The 15,988-nt window shown below is 43.0% G+C and overlaps 2 protein-coding genes across 7 annotated transcripts; both read right to left on the minus strand.

Annotated features, from left to right (window-relative positions):
- Positions 1–645: 645 nt before the first annotated feature.
- smarca4a (SWI/SNF related, matrix associated, actin dependent regulator of chromatin, subfamily a, member 4a) lies at positions 646–11,148 on the minus strand. Of its 6 annotated transcripts, none has more exons than XM_049745930.2 (34): positions 11,014–11,148; positions 9,636–9,903; positions 9,311–9,443; positions 8,582–9,010; positions 8,416–8,514; positions 8,090–8,345; positions 7,849–7,975; positions 7,586–7,759; positions 7,320–7,493; positions 7,064–7,231; positions 6,931–6,981; positions 6,688–6,818; positions 6,506–6,569; positions 6,307–6,416; positions 6,072–6,219; positions 5,836–5,999; positions 5,694–5,760; positions 5,486–5,596; positions 5,174–5,416; positions 4,951–5,064; positions 4,733–4,840; positions 4,558–4,644; positions 4,417–4,463; positions 4,166–4,332; positions 3,926–4,089; positions 3,568–3,795; positions 3,058–3,135; positions 2,761–2,979; positions 2,418–2,677; positions 2,151–2,259; positions 1,983–2,084; positions 1,663–1,795; positions 1,448–1,587; positions 646–1,327 (listed from the first exon to the last, which is right to left on the minus strand). In XM_049745930.2, exons 2-34 carry the CDS (start codon positions 9,855–9,857, stop codon positions 1,295–1,297), a joined length of 4,860 nt encoding a protein of 1,619 aa, XP_049601887.1. In that variant the 5' UTR covers positions 9,858–9,903; positions 11,014–11,148; the 3' UTR covers positions 646–1,294. The 6 variants fall into 6 exon arrangements, with proteins under 6 accessions (XP_049601887.1, XP_049601883.1, XP_049601889.1 ...); XM_049745926.2 differs by having other exon boundaries at positions 3,529–3,795; XM_049745932.1 differs by having other exon boundaries at positions 2,151–2,256; positions 11,014–11,147.
- A 129-nt stretch (positions 11,149–11,277) lies between these two features.
- On the minus strand, positions 11,278–14,678 carry LOC125984136 (cysteine protease atg4da). The gene is made up of 11 exons (XM_049746074.2): positions 14,538–14,678; positions 13,751–13,997; positions 13,591–13,674; positions 13,341–13,514; positions 12,974–13,271; positions 12,831–12,895; positions 12,584–12,732; positions 12,426–12,504; positions 12,263–12,339; positions 12,005–12,124; positions 11,278–11,898 (listed from the first exon to the last, which is right to left on the minus strand). The coding sequence occupies exons 2-11, from the start codon at positions 13,944–13,946 to the stop codon at positions 11,731–11,733; spliced, it is 1,410 nt and encodes a 469-aa protein (XP_049602031.1). The 5' UTR covers positions 13,947–13,997; positions 14,538–14,678; the 3' UTR covers positions 11,278–11,730.
- Between the last annotated feature and the right edge of the window lie 1,310 nt (positions 14,679–15,988).

Consider the following 15,988-nt stretch of genomic DNA (forward strand, 5'->3'; position numbering starts at 1 on the left):
TTTATTGTGATTTAAAACCGATCCAATGAGTAAAACACTGGACTTTCAAGCTTTTCCTCCTCTGACCCTACACACAAATGTTTTCTGGTTATTCCGGTAAATTTGCTCCCACGTCAGAGTCCCTTACAAATGGCCTGTTTACACATGTCGAACAATCCGTTGCCTGCCTTCTTCCCAGAAGGTTAATTCAGGCTTCCCTTGAAGCATTTTTTTAAAATTGAAAGTTGTGTGGTTTGACCATACCTTAGCTTTTACCAAAAAAATAGTAAAATAATACTTTCGATTTACTCATTTGAAAACTTTGAGATTGCTAGTGTGCCGGGAGTGGAGGCTTAGATAACTTAGTGAATATATACTTTGGTCTCCTCTCATCACCTTGAACTTGAAAATGATAAGAATGAGGGCTGGAGTGGCAAATGTCAACAAAGAAGTTGGGAAGTAAATTCAATGCTGCCATAATGACAACCACAGATGGACAAATATATCATATGAAAATCACAGTAGCAGTAACATAACAAGCTCAGTGAAATCATGTCTAACTGATAATAAAGCGCAAACTGCGGTTAGTACGCCATCTAGGGGTCAGAAAAAAATCAACAGCTTTATACTAGTATGCCACCTAGCGGTAAAAAAAAAATCTACAGCTTTATTACGAGAAGCCTTTATTTTTACTTTTTGGAATCCAGTGACACCGACACGAGAAAATGGTCCCGTCCCTCCCTCCCTCCCTGTTTACATACACCACCTGAGAGGGAGGGGCTGCGGGTGGGCCGTACCATAATCCCGCTTGTAGTCTTAAATTACACAGAGATAATAACAAAGACACATCCAGGTGCAATTCCACAAACGCGTAACATGCATTCAAAAGGGAACACAGTGACTCTTGGTTCACTTCTCAAAAGGATGACAAACTAACACAACTTTAATATTGATAATAAAAAAAAATGCTGTCTATGTGGCCCATGATCAGTCTGTTAAATCAGGATCTGTCAATTTTCCAATTAAGGAGAAGAAAAAAAACAAACAACGGGACCCCCCCCCCCCCCCAATGAGATGCTACTGATCTTAAGAAACCATGTTTAAATATGGAAGTGGATAGTTCATATTCATTTTTTTGCTTTTAAATCAATGATACAATTTAATGAGAATACAACAGTCTCACTAAAACAAAATCTGATCTAGGTAAAACTAGGCTTTCACACTGAACGTCTTCCTGCTGTACCTTGAGGAAAAAGGTCTAAGTTCCAGTCAAGTAGGTCAGTGGGCCATTGGTCCATTTAGGAGTGGTTGAGGTTCAGTCCTCTTCGCTGCCGCTGGCCGAATGCTCCTGAAACAAACACAAATGTTAATTTCACTGACGACGAGAATAAAATGGATTAAAAGAACATCTCAAGACACCAGAAATGGTTGAGAACACACGATGAAGTAGTGCGTGAACACTTCTCACCTCTTCCTGTTCATCCTCACTGTCGTCGTCGCTCACCACGGGTTTAGCCCGCACGCCACGGCCCCTCCGCCGCTGTCCTTTCCCGCCACGGTCGCCCTTTTCTTTGCGGCTCAGTTTGATCTTTACCTTCACAGAACGGGCTGGGAGGGGAACACAGCTTGTCATGACATCTTCATGTTCACATAATTCTGTACGAATCATTTTGTGATACTTACATTCAGACTCAGAACCTTCGTCAAGGTCGTCTTCCTCTTCTTCGCTATCTTCTCCTTCGCTGTCTTCCTCCTTCTCAATCTTCTGTCTTACGCTGGTGAATACCGACTGAATCACGATGGAGTCTTCGTAGATCTGATGGTGGACAGAAAGGTGAAACTTTGAATTTTCCATTCAGTAAACAAAAGTGTCACTGTTGCTCTCCATCACTGCTCATAACCCTTATTGTAGCTGGTTACACTCCAAAAGATTGGAAGTTGGGGCACTCATAGGTCAAGCCAGCACATATTTCCCAAAAAAAGACCTGAAAGTAGACACCAACCAGAGAGCCTTCGAGGTTGAACGTCTGAGCGTTCTGACACAGCAGCATCACGTCTTTCTCCAGGTCGTTCAAGCTGCGGTACTTATGGCTGCGGATCCTCTCCTGATAGACGGAGCAGTACAAGTCAGATATAAACTGGCATAAAAAAAAAAACATCCAAGTACATACCTTGATCTTCCTGAAGTCTACTGGTTTGCGGATGAGCTCATAGTACTCCGGAAGCTCCTTGCGCGAAGGCAGCTGGATGAAGACTTCACTCAGTTGTCTTCCATTACTACTGACGAGAGGAGAGAATGTGCAAAAATTAGATCTGATAACATTGCATTTCTAGCCCACTGGCCCAAAATCTAGAAGATATTTTGGATTCAAGCATATTTTATCCTATGTAGAAATTGTTAAGAACTGTTTGTCAATCCCAAACTGCAATGGACTCACCCGTCCTTGTATTTAATGACAGCATCGACTATCTTCTTCATCTTCTTGGTGAGGGACGGAGGGTTCGGCGAGAGTTTCTCAGCGGGCGGCCGACCGCGTTTCTTTGCTTTCTTCATGTCGTCGTCCTTATCGCGTCCTCGCCCGCTGCTGGAGCTGGGAGTAGCGGGACCGTCATGGTCGCGGTCTCGCTTGCGCTTTCTGGTTGTCTTTTTGTGGCGCACTTCTTCCTCGATGTCTTCTAGGTTACCCTCTTCTATGGCCTATTGAAAAGAAAAGATTCGTGGAGTCAAACTTTTGTTCAAAGTGCAGCCGTTGTTTGAAATAGCCGTTGTTTGTGACGGACCTTCAACCACTGCTTCTCGGTGAGCGAGTCGCTGTAGTCCACCTCCTTACGCTGGCGGGATCCTCGGCCAAACATCTTCTCCTCCTCTTCTTCGCAGGTAAGCCTCTCAACCTCAGCGTCATCTTTCAAAATCCAGCCGGGGAGATCATCCTCCTCCATCAGACGAGGTTTTCTCTTGGGGTTGCGGGCGTCTTCGCGGCGTCGGTCCAGATCCATGCGCTGAATGGGGACAGCAACGCGGATGGTTTGTGGACTCGGATTATTTAATGACAAGTTTGAAAGCGGGGTGAGATTTACCATGAACTGTTCAAACTCCTCTTCGCTTCGGGCGATCATCTGATTGACTGTCTCATCATCAGGCACTTCGTCTTCCTCCTGCGGAGAGATTAGAAAGTGGAAGTGAGGCAAGGCAATTTGTAGACCATTGGGGTACCGCTCTCAAGTAGAGACTAACTTCAGCAAAGCAGAACGCAAATCCTAAAGTGGCTCTTGCCACCGTGATGGAGAAAAGTGTATATAATTGTCAAATAAGTCAATAAAAAAAATTAAGCAGCATAAAGTGGGGAAATGAAGTAGAAGATCGTGTGCTGCATTATTATATTAAGTATCAATAAAGAAGGAGAAATAAGAAAAGGAAGAGTCTGGATTGATGAAATTCTGAGAAAGAGAAATAGGAGGAAGAAAAAAAAATAAAGGAGAGAATGTGGGAACAGCGCACTGGCGGATGTGGGTGGGCGGGCAATGTTGGAATGGTCAGATCACACCCACCCACGCCCCCCGAGTGCGGCAGCCTCCACGAGCCCCGACCTCGTCCTGTTCCTCGTGCTCCAGAATGGCCTGTAAGAAGGCCCGGCGCTCACAGCCTGACGACTTCTGGTCAAACATGCCCGCCTGGATGACCTTCTGGTCCACATTGAGTTTGTACTTGGCTGCCGCCAGGATCTTCTCCTCCACGCTGTTGACAGTGCACAGCCGAAGGACGCGGACCTCGTTCTGCTGACCGATACGGTGGGCCCTGTCCTGAGCTTGAAGGTCCTAGCAGAGAAATGGAAAATTAGCAGGTTTTGACAGCTCCATGAAAAAGTATTCCCCAACCCCAGTGTGAAAAAAAAAAGAAGACTGACACATATCAGGATTGTTCACAACCCAACAAACCTTACATTACCTGATGGGGGTTCCAGTCACTGTCAAAAATCACAACGGTGTCAGCGGACTGCAGGTTGAGCCCCAAACCTCCTGCTCGGGTGCTGAGCAGAAACACAAAGTACTCCGAAGCTGGGTCATTGAAGGTTTTCAACAGCATTCCACGGTCCTCCGCCTTGGTGGTTCCTGTGAGAAGGACATTTAAAAAATATATAATATACCCTAGATTTACCACAAACAAGAAATTGATTAGTTCTCTCACCATCTAGACGTAAGTACTTGAAGTTGCGGTAAGCAAAGTAATCCTCCATGATGGTCATGAGTGAGGTCATTTGACAGAAGAGCAGCACTTTGTGGTTGGTGGCCCGCAGCTTGGGCAGGATACGATCCAGCAGCTCGAATTTCCCAGAGGAGCGGTACAAGTCGGGACTGGACAGAAGAAGATTATCATCAAAAATGAGACAGGGTATTTCGAAAGGCAAACAAAGCAACCCTGGTTTATGCTATACATACCCAGACACTATTCCGCCAGAATAGCCCAGATGCTCAGAGAAAGACTCCTGGGGGGGGGGGAAAAAACCACACACAACATTTTATCTTCATCTGAAAATTATTCTTAATCCACTAAATTTGAAACCCCCCCAAAAAGTGTACCTCAATGTGTTGGAACATGTAGGGGTGATTGCAAATTTTTCTTAGCTGCATAATCGTATTCATCAGAGTCTTGGTGCCACCTTTACCCTGGAGAAAAAACAACGGGACGTTGATTGATTTTTTTTCTTACAAATAACATTTTTCTATTATAGAGGATTTAAAATCACTGCTTTACCTTCTTATCTTTCTCTGACCCATCTGTGAGTAAGACCCCCTTTGCCTGCATGTGTCTATACAACACTCTCTGAAGGGCCGACATGTCACATTTGATCACGTACTCCACCTAGAAAACGTAAAACACAAAAAAAAGGACAAAGTTAAATCAGTAAGCTCCCACTTCAGAGTGAAATATATTTATGCTAATTTCAAATGTTGTGAAACAGGGAGACAAACCTTCTCAGGCAGCTGGGCCTCAACCTCCTTTTTGAGCCGGCGAAGTAAGAAGGGCCGCAGCACCTTGTGTAGACGCCGAATAATGAGAATGGTCTCTTCTTCGTTGAGGTCAACCTTAAGGAAGGGAGGATGATGAGACTTATTCAAAATGTGGCTTAAGTGGCTATTAAAGTGTAGAATATAACTCAATAAGGATGACACAGTCACTGGTGCTAACGCTTACTTTCTCCCCAGTCATGGCGAACGGGGCGTTGAACCACTGTTCGAAGGTGTTGCAGCTCTTGAAGATGGTGGGCAGGAGGAAGTTAAGCAGGGCCCAGAGCTCAGGTAGCTTGTTTTGCAGAGGAGTTCCTGTGAGCAGCAACCGCCGTGGGGCCAGGTAGTGCGTGTTCAACACCTGGGTCAGCTTACAGTGGTGGTTCTTCATACGATGGCCCTCGTCCACGATCATATACTTCCAACGAAGCTTTTGGAGGAACATTATGGAGATGTAATAAATGCGATTCAAAGTTTGGACCTGACGGTGGACACGTACCTTTGCTAGCACCTGCTTATCTTTGATGATGTACTCATATGTGGTGAGGAGCACATTGAATTTGCCGCTGCGCAAGATGGGAACGAATGCACGACGAGCAGCTGGAGAGCCCTGAGAAACATTTGGGAGATGAATTCCACATTTTTGCTGTCAAGTCCCAAAGAATATTCATGTCAGAGCTTGATCTAATCATTGGGGAGAAACTGACCTTGTAGGAAACCTTCACAACAGATGGCGCCCACTTATCAAATTCGTACACCCAGTTTGACAGAGTTCTAAGAAGCGATACAAAAATTAAGTGTATTCAAATCATTTGAAACATCTCACAATCGACAGTTTTGTAGACTTACGAGAGTGGTACGATGATGAGGAAGGGCCCGTTGATGCGCTTGTATTCCATGAGGTAGGTAATCAGGGCAATGGTCTGGATGGTTTTTCCCAGACCCATCTCATCAGCCAGAATACCATTTAAGTTGTTATTGTAAAGTGACACCAGCCACTCTAGCCCTTTAATCTAGATAAAAAAGGAAAAGTTAGGTGTATTCTTTCAATTATTTTTTTTTCTTCGCAACTCTGGATTGCGTACCTGGTATTGTTTTAGCTGACCGTTGATGAGCAGTGAAGACTGCTTGTCCACTTTCTCAGTGACTGCATGAGCCACAGCGTAGTAGGATTGCAGGCCTCGGTTGAAAGCTGCATTTCCGTACTCATCATCCACATCCTGCTTGGCATGCCTGAGGCGAAAAAAAAAAAAAAGTCACATGGTAGAAACATCTCAAAAACAAATTATTATTAGGATTAAATGAAAATAATGTGCTCACTCGATGATGTGCCGAACATCCACTTCAGACACTTCTTCGCTGTCTGGGTCGGGAATCTTCTTTTTCTCTTCGTTCTGAGCTGCAGAAGCGTGGGGCTTCTCATCCTCGTCCTTCCCACAAAATTGAGAGAAAAGGTCAGGGAGGGGTTATATGAAGGACCTTTCTGCTCTGGTGATGAAGAATAACTTGGGTCACGTACATCTTCTTCCTCCTCCTCTTCAGAGCCGCTGTCTTCACTGTCTGAACGTGGTGCGACTTCATATCTACAAAAAGCAAAATGACTCAATACATATGGAATATAATTGCATTAGGACAAAATATAAATATGCAAATACAATCATATATGATATCAAAGTGAGACAGCTTTCATATTGTACTGACCCTGGGTTCATTTCAAGCCAAGTTTCCAGCTGGCCTGCCTTAGGTGCATCAACCCCTGTGAGGATTTTCCCGCTGTCCACGTGGATGACCTTCACTGGGAGGTCACTCATTTGACTGGTTTCATCCAATGGCTGAGCGGAAAGACAAATGAATATAGATTTAAGGGGTTGTCACAAATCTAACAATACACCAATTAAAAGCAAAACGATTATTGCCATTTGGATCTTCAACATGTTATCTCACCTCTCCATCAGGTCCAAGACCAGCAGCAGCACCTTCAGTAGGCTCTGGCTTCTGAAATCATTAAAGATACAAGACAATGATGAAGACTTTCAACAAAAACATGTCATGTAAATTACAGTGAATATACAGTCACCTTCTTTTTCTTCTTCTTTTTCTTCTCCTTGAGAGCTTGCGCAGCTTTGTGAGCTCGCACCAGGTCAGTGAGGTTGGCCACATATTCATCCGTCTGCTGCAAGAGGTAGGCCAGACGCTTATCTTTCTTCTGGTCGATAAGTTTACGATAGCCCTCCTCATCTTCGGCCTGATGGGTGAAAATAAGGCGATGAATGCACTCACTGAAATTCATTGAAACTTAATATTTGCATTAATTTTTTTGAGTGACATCTCACCATCAGCCTCCGCATTCGCTCTTTCTCAATGCGCTCGTTCTCTTTCTTCTGCTCACGCTCAGTGTTTGCATGGTAGGTGGCGATGGCTTTGGTGGCCTTCTGGATCTTTGCAGTGATGGATCGATGGTACTCCTTAAAGTCCTTGGCGTGCTGCAGGATGCTGTTGAGGTATTCCTATGGACAATAGAAAAGACCAGAAGCTCAATTTTACCCTCAACTTTGTACTCGATCTCCAATCCCTTAAAAACTTAAAATATAACGCATACCTGGTGTTTCTGTCGACGTTTCCGCTCTTGTTCAATCTTCTGTTGTTTTTCAAGCTTCTCCGTGATACGTGCCTCACGTAAAGACTGGCGCTTGCTGCGCTTGTAGGCCTTGGCATTAAGAGCAGTTTCTAGAGCAGTGTCGCGACGCATGCAGACAACCACCTCTTGGCGTAGCTGGAGAAAAAAAAAATCCAAAACAAATATGTAAATTTCGCTAGCAGTTGTGTGGGGGTTTGATAAATGTAGTTCATCAGCAGGCGTACCTGTCTCTGAAAGTTAAGCAACCTGAGGGCTTTAAGTTCGATGGTCGCTTTGGTACGTAGGTCACCTGCAAGGGAACCAGGTAGGTTCTCCAGTTCCTGAATACGGTGAGCAATACGGGCTTGTAGCCTGCAAAAAAATGAGCATGTACACCTTTTAGAATATCTAGTAAGTGCAACCAAAACTGTGGAAATGACTGGTAGCAAGATAGCATTCAGTTGAGCGGAGACCATATGTTCTCACCTGTATTCCCTCTCCTGGAGGATTTCCACTGGGTCCAGCCCTCTGGGTTTTTGGATAGGGGTTATGCGATTCTGTTTCTGATGAAGCATCATGGGAGGAGGCTGTGCAGGCTGACCAGGAGACTGGGTCTGAGGGGGCATTACTGGTGAGGCAGCAGGTGGCACAGAGGGAGGAGCAGGAGACGGTCTGCCTGTGGGCTGAGGAGGAATCAGCTTCTGAGGAGGATTGGATGGTGCAGCCGCATTCACCATTGGTCCTAGGAGAGAGGGACCAGTTGTGAAATCACACTATATTAGTGTATGGGTCAGAATTGAGACAAAATGTACCTTCAGGCCATGATTTAGGAGGTCCGTTGGCAGGCTGGCCTTGCATGCCTGGGGGAACTCCTGCTGGTCCAGGGGGTGGCATATTGGGACCAACCATGCCTGAAAGCAAAATTGTTTTTTTATATACTTCAACATTTCATCTCTTGATCCCTTTTCCTCTGCTTACCATGAGGTCTGTTGTAGTTGGCCTGAGCTGGTCCTGGCCCTGGTGCGCCTACAGGACCGGCAGAGGGGGGCATGTTGGGCATGGGCCTCTTCCCTTGCACGGCCATCTGCAGGTGATCTGGCAAAGGCTGACTGCGTGCCAGCATCTTGTAAGCCATAATTTGAGCCCTGAGTTGGTGCAACTGGTTCTGGTTGAAAGGCGTGGCTCCTGCTGAGCCCCCCGGTCCACCTACAGCCCCACCCGGTCCACCGGGACCTGGAGGACCTCCACGGTTCGGCTGACCCATTCCCTGATTAGGGTCACCGCTACCCTCCATTGGGCCAGCCACGGGACCAGATGGACCACCGGGCATCATGGAGCCAGATGGAGGACCGTTCGCTGGGACTGGGCTTGGTGCATGCTCCGAGCCTCCCAAAGGAGAGGGATAACCTTGGGAGCAAGAATGCAACAATTACATTGACCCTTTTGTTTTTGGAACAGCGATTTAATATGTTCAAACGCTGGCTGATACTTCAGAAAGAAAAATGGAAGTCAGCCCTCTGGCTATCTGCTGCCAAATTTAAAACAAGAGGAAAAACCGGCTAGATGGGCTGCTGGTGTCTCTCTCCTTCACTCAACTTTTTACTGTCTGTCTGGTTGAGTGGCTTCTTGATTAGAACTATGTACATCTGTTCAAGGATAAACTTTTAAAATCAAATTATACAATCTAATCTCCTGCTGATGCAATACCTTGGGAATGTTGGTCCATGGGGCTTGGTGGAGGTCCCATCCCACTGTGCCCTCCTGGTCTCATGCCCATGCCCTTCATTTGACTGTAGCGAGGGTCGTCGGGCATGACCTTCTCATGCATGGCATCCATTGGCTGCATTAAAGGTAGATCGTTTATACACAATATACTAAAATAACTGACTCATTTGACTCATGGCTTCTTTAATATATTCTGATCACTGCATCTTAAAAGCTGGGATAATAGTAAAATATCAAAAGCTTTTTTTTGGCATGCTATATACAGTCTTGTAATCAAAGAATTGACAATGTAAAATAACTTATGTACTTTGTGCATCTGGTGCATGTTTTCCTGAGGATATCCTGAGGGTCCCTGGGGAGGGTGTGGGTGTCCAGATCCAGGAGGTCCTGGACTGGGCCCCATCATACTATGGGCAGAGCCTGGGGAAGGACCTGGACTTGGTCCCATCATACCACCTGGAGATAGCCCTGGGCCTGGGGAGGGACCTGGCCGAGGTGTCCCTCCCATTGGGGGGTCAGGAGTGGACATCTCTCAGGGGAGAGTGGGGATGTAAGGCAGCAACTAGGAAGGACCCCTATGAAGAACAACAAAATAAAACAGTAACCGTGAGAAAGGTTCACGTTTAACACCTATTAAAAAAATAGTTATAGGTCTTCAATAACAACATGGAAGGGTTCCTGCACCTTAACGAAAGTTAAAAATCAAAACTTTAGATTACATTTGCAGTGTAAATAGTAAGCTTTAGATTCATCTTCAAAAATGTTCACTATATTAGCAAACCAGGAGACAATTGGCCAATAAAAAAAGACATTATATTTGTTTATATTGGTGATCATAAATAATCCTATTCCGAAATAACAAGGCGTTTTCATAACGTAAGAAAATCGGGGTATTATTTGATTAATCTCTCCATAGTGGGTCGAACCCCCTTTAAAAAAGTCAACTCGGTCAGTCAGCGCAACTGAGCGACAGTTTAGAAGTTAAACCTGACAGATAAATCCACACTTTTAACAATCAAGTAGTGCAATGTCTTTACGTAAACACTTTCAATCGTTCGAGTAGATATTACTCTCAATTTTATTGTTATATTTAGCTAGGCTAACGTCTGATGGGCCTAGCTTCTTCCATTGTCAACGTTACTTTGTCTCGGTTCATAGAATTGTTCGTCTATAAGTCTATTTTTATATCAACTGTTTCAATAACACAATCATTAACGTCACACAGAAGCGTGCGTTCGAAAATGACATCCCACAAATTAGTATGCGCGGTAAAAACAAAACGAATCATTGCGATAACAACCCAAGTTTATATGATGAAGGGAGCTAACAAGCTAGCGGGTTAGCCGAGTTAGCCTAGCCGGCCATGCTTTTCCAGGCCAATTAGACAGAAAAATCATTTGGACCGAGCTATTTGTTTAAAATCTACAGCGAGTCAAAGTTTGGCGCATCCCTCGCCGCTTTCGTTGATTGATCCAAAGCGCCTCCCGTACCCTCAACTCTGCTCCGCTCAACACATTTCCAAATATAATTTTCATTCATTGCTCGCAGTCGCGCCACCGCCGGTTAACTGCGGTGTCCGTCTTTTCTCAAACATACCACGTCCTACAAACACCGATCCATCCTGGAATGATCTTGTCGTTCACAAATGTCCCCTCGTCAATCTAACAACATCGAAAGGGACTTACACGAACGGTGAACAGCGGTGTTGAAAATCTTGCCGGTCGCAAAGTCTCTTGGTTTTCCTCCCTACGAGAAAACAAAGAGCGACCTACCCCAGTTGTTTTTTTTTTTTTTTTCCCTCACCCCCCTCCTCGCTGAGTAAAATGGAACCGTCTGTACGACTCAACACCGCCCCCTTTCGCTCCCAGTGGGCAACGCATGCTCGAAACTGGAATGGGGGGATGGTATGAATAATAAAATAAAAAAAAAAGAAATACAAATCAAGACGATTATACAAGGAGACACTATTTTCAATTTTATAAACCTACTTGTGAAAAATGTACAGCACGGTAGAACACAGCCAGCAGTTTCTATTCCAAAAAATTACACAGGTAAAACTATATTAAAAATATACAGCTTACATTTTCCCGAGGCCAGTTATAACACTTAAGGACACATAATCAGCTACATCCTTGACAACATTAGGCTATTTTAAATGTCACATGTTTACAATACTTTTCTTTCAAGAAACCAAATCACATGCTGCTGAAAAGTGAAATGTTGTCACAGGAACGCTTCTATATATAGTGTCCATTATTGCTAGTACAGCACTCGTTTTATGTTGTTGAATACAGTATGAGAAAAATAAAACATTTCCCCGAGTGTAACATGATTTGAACCTAAACCTCTAAACTATTAGGCATATTTTTCTTCAACCTACATCTGATGCTCGCTAATTTGGCTCACAATAGAACAAACTCATCCATGCTGTCACTAGTGTCGACCCTCTTCAACGTGGACTTCCTCTGGATATAAGTGATGGGATGGCTCTTGCTTTTGTCCTCTTCCACTCGACTATGACCTTCTGCAAATATAAACATGGGGTACGTCTCTGCAGATGTGGAGACAGCCTGGGGGACAGGGGAGACGGGTGTAACAAAACTACCAAATTCATGGTAATGAAATTTTTTTAAAATGATCTAGTTGCATGTAAATTTCCTCCACGTATCCACCTACCTCATCCACAACTCTGCAGAGCATTTCAAAGTCCTTTTGACCTTTTGCATAGAATCCAATGGTGCAGCTGGGATCCATGCGGGAAAAGGGCATTTTTCTCGGATATTTACAGTGAAATGACTGGAACATATAGAGATGAAAATTCAAAAAGCCATAGGTTGCCACAGCGAGGTTAGTATGACATTGAAGTATTTATTAAAAGATCTGAATCTGATGTTCAAAGACAGCAAAAAGAAGAGTAACAGCATTTGTGTTTACCTCTAAAGGAAAATTGCTTTTTGTGATATCCACTGTGGGTTGACAGTAATGAGGGTCCAAATACAACAGATGGTCATCTTCGACAAAGGAGAAGGTCAGAAGTAAAAAAAAAAAAAAAAAATCTTCAAATAGCTAATATAAATAATTCAAAGACTGGACATACCTTGGAATCCGACAAAGTAGAGCGAGTGCTTTGGTTTACCCCCGATGATACCGATGCAGTGTTCCAAGTTCAAGATTTTCTATTAATTAAGAAAAATAGAGGAAAGAACATTTTGTCGTTTGTAGACAGCAGACACATCCATGATTAGATTAAATTACCTTGACACAGGTGATATAAGCAGGATTGAGCTCTTGTCCTCCAAGCCGCACTGGCACCAGAAGGATGATGGCCTTCCAAGTCTGAATAGAACCAGCAGAGATCCCAGCAAGACGCCTTCCGCACAACTCTTTCACATCATCAATGTAGACTGGTTAAAACAAAAGAGTTACAAAAAAATAAAGCAAGCTCACAACACTGTGTGTAAATTAACTGTGTATGTGTAAACAATTCAAGAAAAGTACTAACTGGTGCAATCTTGTGCAACATAGACAGCAAGATTGGGAAGGTCAGATGATGCTTCTGCAGCTTTTCTAAAAAAATAAAATACAATTCTGAGTAATGTACTGTTAGGTAACTAAGAGATGATCCACAATTGATTAATTACTGACCGCAGCATATGTGCCACAATTGAGGGGCCGTACCAGTCCCCTGCTTTTTTCCCTAAGCTTTTGCCAAACTCTACCAGCTGATGTATCCCAAAAGGAGCTGAGGGGTGATCGGCAAACCACGATACAATTTTTCTGTGTGTGGACTCCGTGCATCTATCCAGAAGGGAACCCAAACTCAGCTTTCGAACACATTTTCTGAGTCCTTGGGAGTTCTGTAAACACACTGCTCTGGCTTCAGAGCGGATGTCTAGGAGATCCATATCATCTTTGAACACATGGCTTGCGGAACAAGTCAAGCCTGGAAAAGATAAAAACAAAATAATGAGGTATATCAGAAAAGGTCCTGAGTGAGTTTGTGCTGTGTCACCTTGTGGAATCAGGTGTAAAAGCAGGCCTCGCGCTAACAACATCTGCCCTGTACGGAGAAGACATCCCCAGCCACTGTCAGTGGTCAGATAGCAGCCTGTCAGCTGAGGAAAACCTCGTCTGTATGTCAACCACAGGAGAGCAGCAAAGGAGAGGTGGAAGCACTCATTCTCCCCTGACATTGTAATAAAAAGATAAAATTATATTATCTCGCAAAGAAATCAATCATCATGCTTTAAATTCAACCTCACCTCGATCCCTGATTTGATACAACTTTCCAAACATAATCACAGGAGAGCTCTTGCTCAAATTTGATTTCTGCTTAAAGGACCAGCCTAATAAATTAGAAACAAAACTTCAAGAGATCAAATCATAAAGAACACTTGTCATTGTAATGCAGATAAAACAAACCATATTTGACACTATTCCATGCTGAGAAGAACTTGGATTTGAGTTTGCTTCTTTCCTCCGTGTCTTCTCTGCACTCTTCTTCATGGTGGGGAGAAGCAGCTGAGATAGAAGGGACAAAGAGCCAGTCGTCCATGTATTCATCTGCAGGGGACTGACTCTCAGGGGAAGTCGAGGAGGGATTGAAGTTCATAAGCATCAGATTTGAACAAGACTGGGCATGAGGAAACACCCATGGTCGCCAGAGCAGCTAAATGAAGAACAAACATAGCAAAGCACCATATAAACCAGTACATGTTCATTTGACCAAACAAGTTATTTCTCCTAACCTCATAATGTGGATTGACGAATCAAATTGGATAACGAGCTATGGTAGTTAAGGGAGGGAAACCATGTGACTGCACCCTGTGACTCAAGGAATTTCAGATATTTACTTCCAGCACGGTCTATATCTTCTGCCCACAGCATCAAGGTTATGTCAAGGCACAGTTTGATACTGTTACGAATAAATTATCACTGTTGATAAACTATTATTAATATATTCATAAGGAAATGAAAAATGAATACATGCATTCGTAGTTATGGTAAAATTATGTTTTCTGTTTTATAAAATAAAAAACGGAACGGAATGTGATAATATATATAAGCAAGAGCCTATTGCAACCACGAAGAGCGACGGCCCATAACATTGCAACTAATTATAGCTACTTGTTTACAAACATTGGGTTACCAAAGCACACAAACAAATAAAATGCACTGCATTGCTAATATGTGACATAGTTGTTTTTACCTTCTTTCGGACATTATTATTTTTAAATCTGTCAGTGAGGTTCAGAGAGATCGCATCGTTGATAGTATTTAGTATTGCGCAAATGAAATCTGCGGTTTCTACTTCCTTGTTTATAAGGCTAGCTGTAACGCGATTGGCTGATACTTAGCCAATGATCGTCCTCATTCTTCACGCCAGTCCAAGTTAATGAGTTGACAGAAAACAAACGAAAGATCATTTCTGCAGTTTTATTTTTTTTTATTTTTATAGCAACACACGAACTTAGAATACACATCCTCATGGCCATACCTAAAAATATGAATCACAGTCGATCAGAAACGAGTGTGGAACCATACAATGGACACACTATAAAACATGACTGGCAACTCCCATCTCATAATGACACGGTACATTTAATATCTAAATGCGAAGACAGTTATGCCCATTATAATTTTTAAAATTTCCACTCGTGTCAACTTGTATTAGTCTACCAAATGTTTGCACAGTAGTAAGCAATCGTGTCTGAGGTTCTTTTTCACTTGGCATACAAGTCCTCTTTGTACTCAATGTCGTTGACAACATTAATGATACGTTCATGACAACTCTACTGTTCTTATTTGACTAACAGTGACTTTGGAAGTAAAAAAAAAAAGTATAGTTAAATGTATAAATACAATTAAATTCCTTAACTGTGATATGGTTTGTAAACACTAGACAATATTTGACAAAAAATAAAGTGCAACTGTTTAACGCAAAAACAAGTGATTCCACTCTCAACTACAAACATAGCAAATTGCATGAAATAAAGTGATAAGCTTATATGGAAAATAAATACATAAACGAAAAATAAATAACATCTTCAACGACATTAGCCGTTGTGACCAGACATCCACAAGATGGCAGTGTAAGGCGTTTTACGCCACACAAGACCAAAATGTAACGGGGGGAAAAGTACACGTTTCTTTAAAAATGAACACACTCTTGAAACTATGTTTGGTTAAAATTGCACACGAGGAGTTTTAAAGAGGAGATTTGGATTCCTTGACACAAGGGTAAAGAAACAAACACTCGGATTTTATCTTGAAAGGGAGTCCTCTGTTTACGACGGACTTCCGTTTCGCTAAACGACGCTAACGCAGTGGGAAAGTTATACTTTACGTGACAAAGACTTCTAAATAGATTCAACCTGTACCTCTTGAATTACAGAAATTGCCTAAAATCCCAACAAACTCGTCCATCAAATTGCATCCATCTACATGGCCAAATAATGAAACGTGCACATGTTCTTTGTACAATAGCATCACAATTTCTTCACATTTTTTTTGTGACTAGACACAATAATAATTTTACACTTTGCATTGTGGCAATGCATGCGTTACTGAAGACTGTTTTTCTTTATGAAGTTGCAGTTATGAGGAGAAAACGCCGGTTTTTATCCCTTAAAAGTTTTTATCCTTACCCCTTGCATAAGA

This window comes from Syngnathus scovelli, chromosome 16 (assembly GCF_024217435.2).
Source record: "Syngnathus scovelli strain Florida chromosome 16, RoL_Ssco_1.2, whole genome shotgun sequence".
NCBI lineage: Eukaryota > Metazoa > Chordata > Actinopteri > Syngnathiformes > Syngnathidae > Syngnathus > Syngnathus scovelli.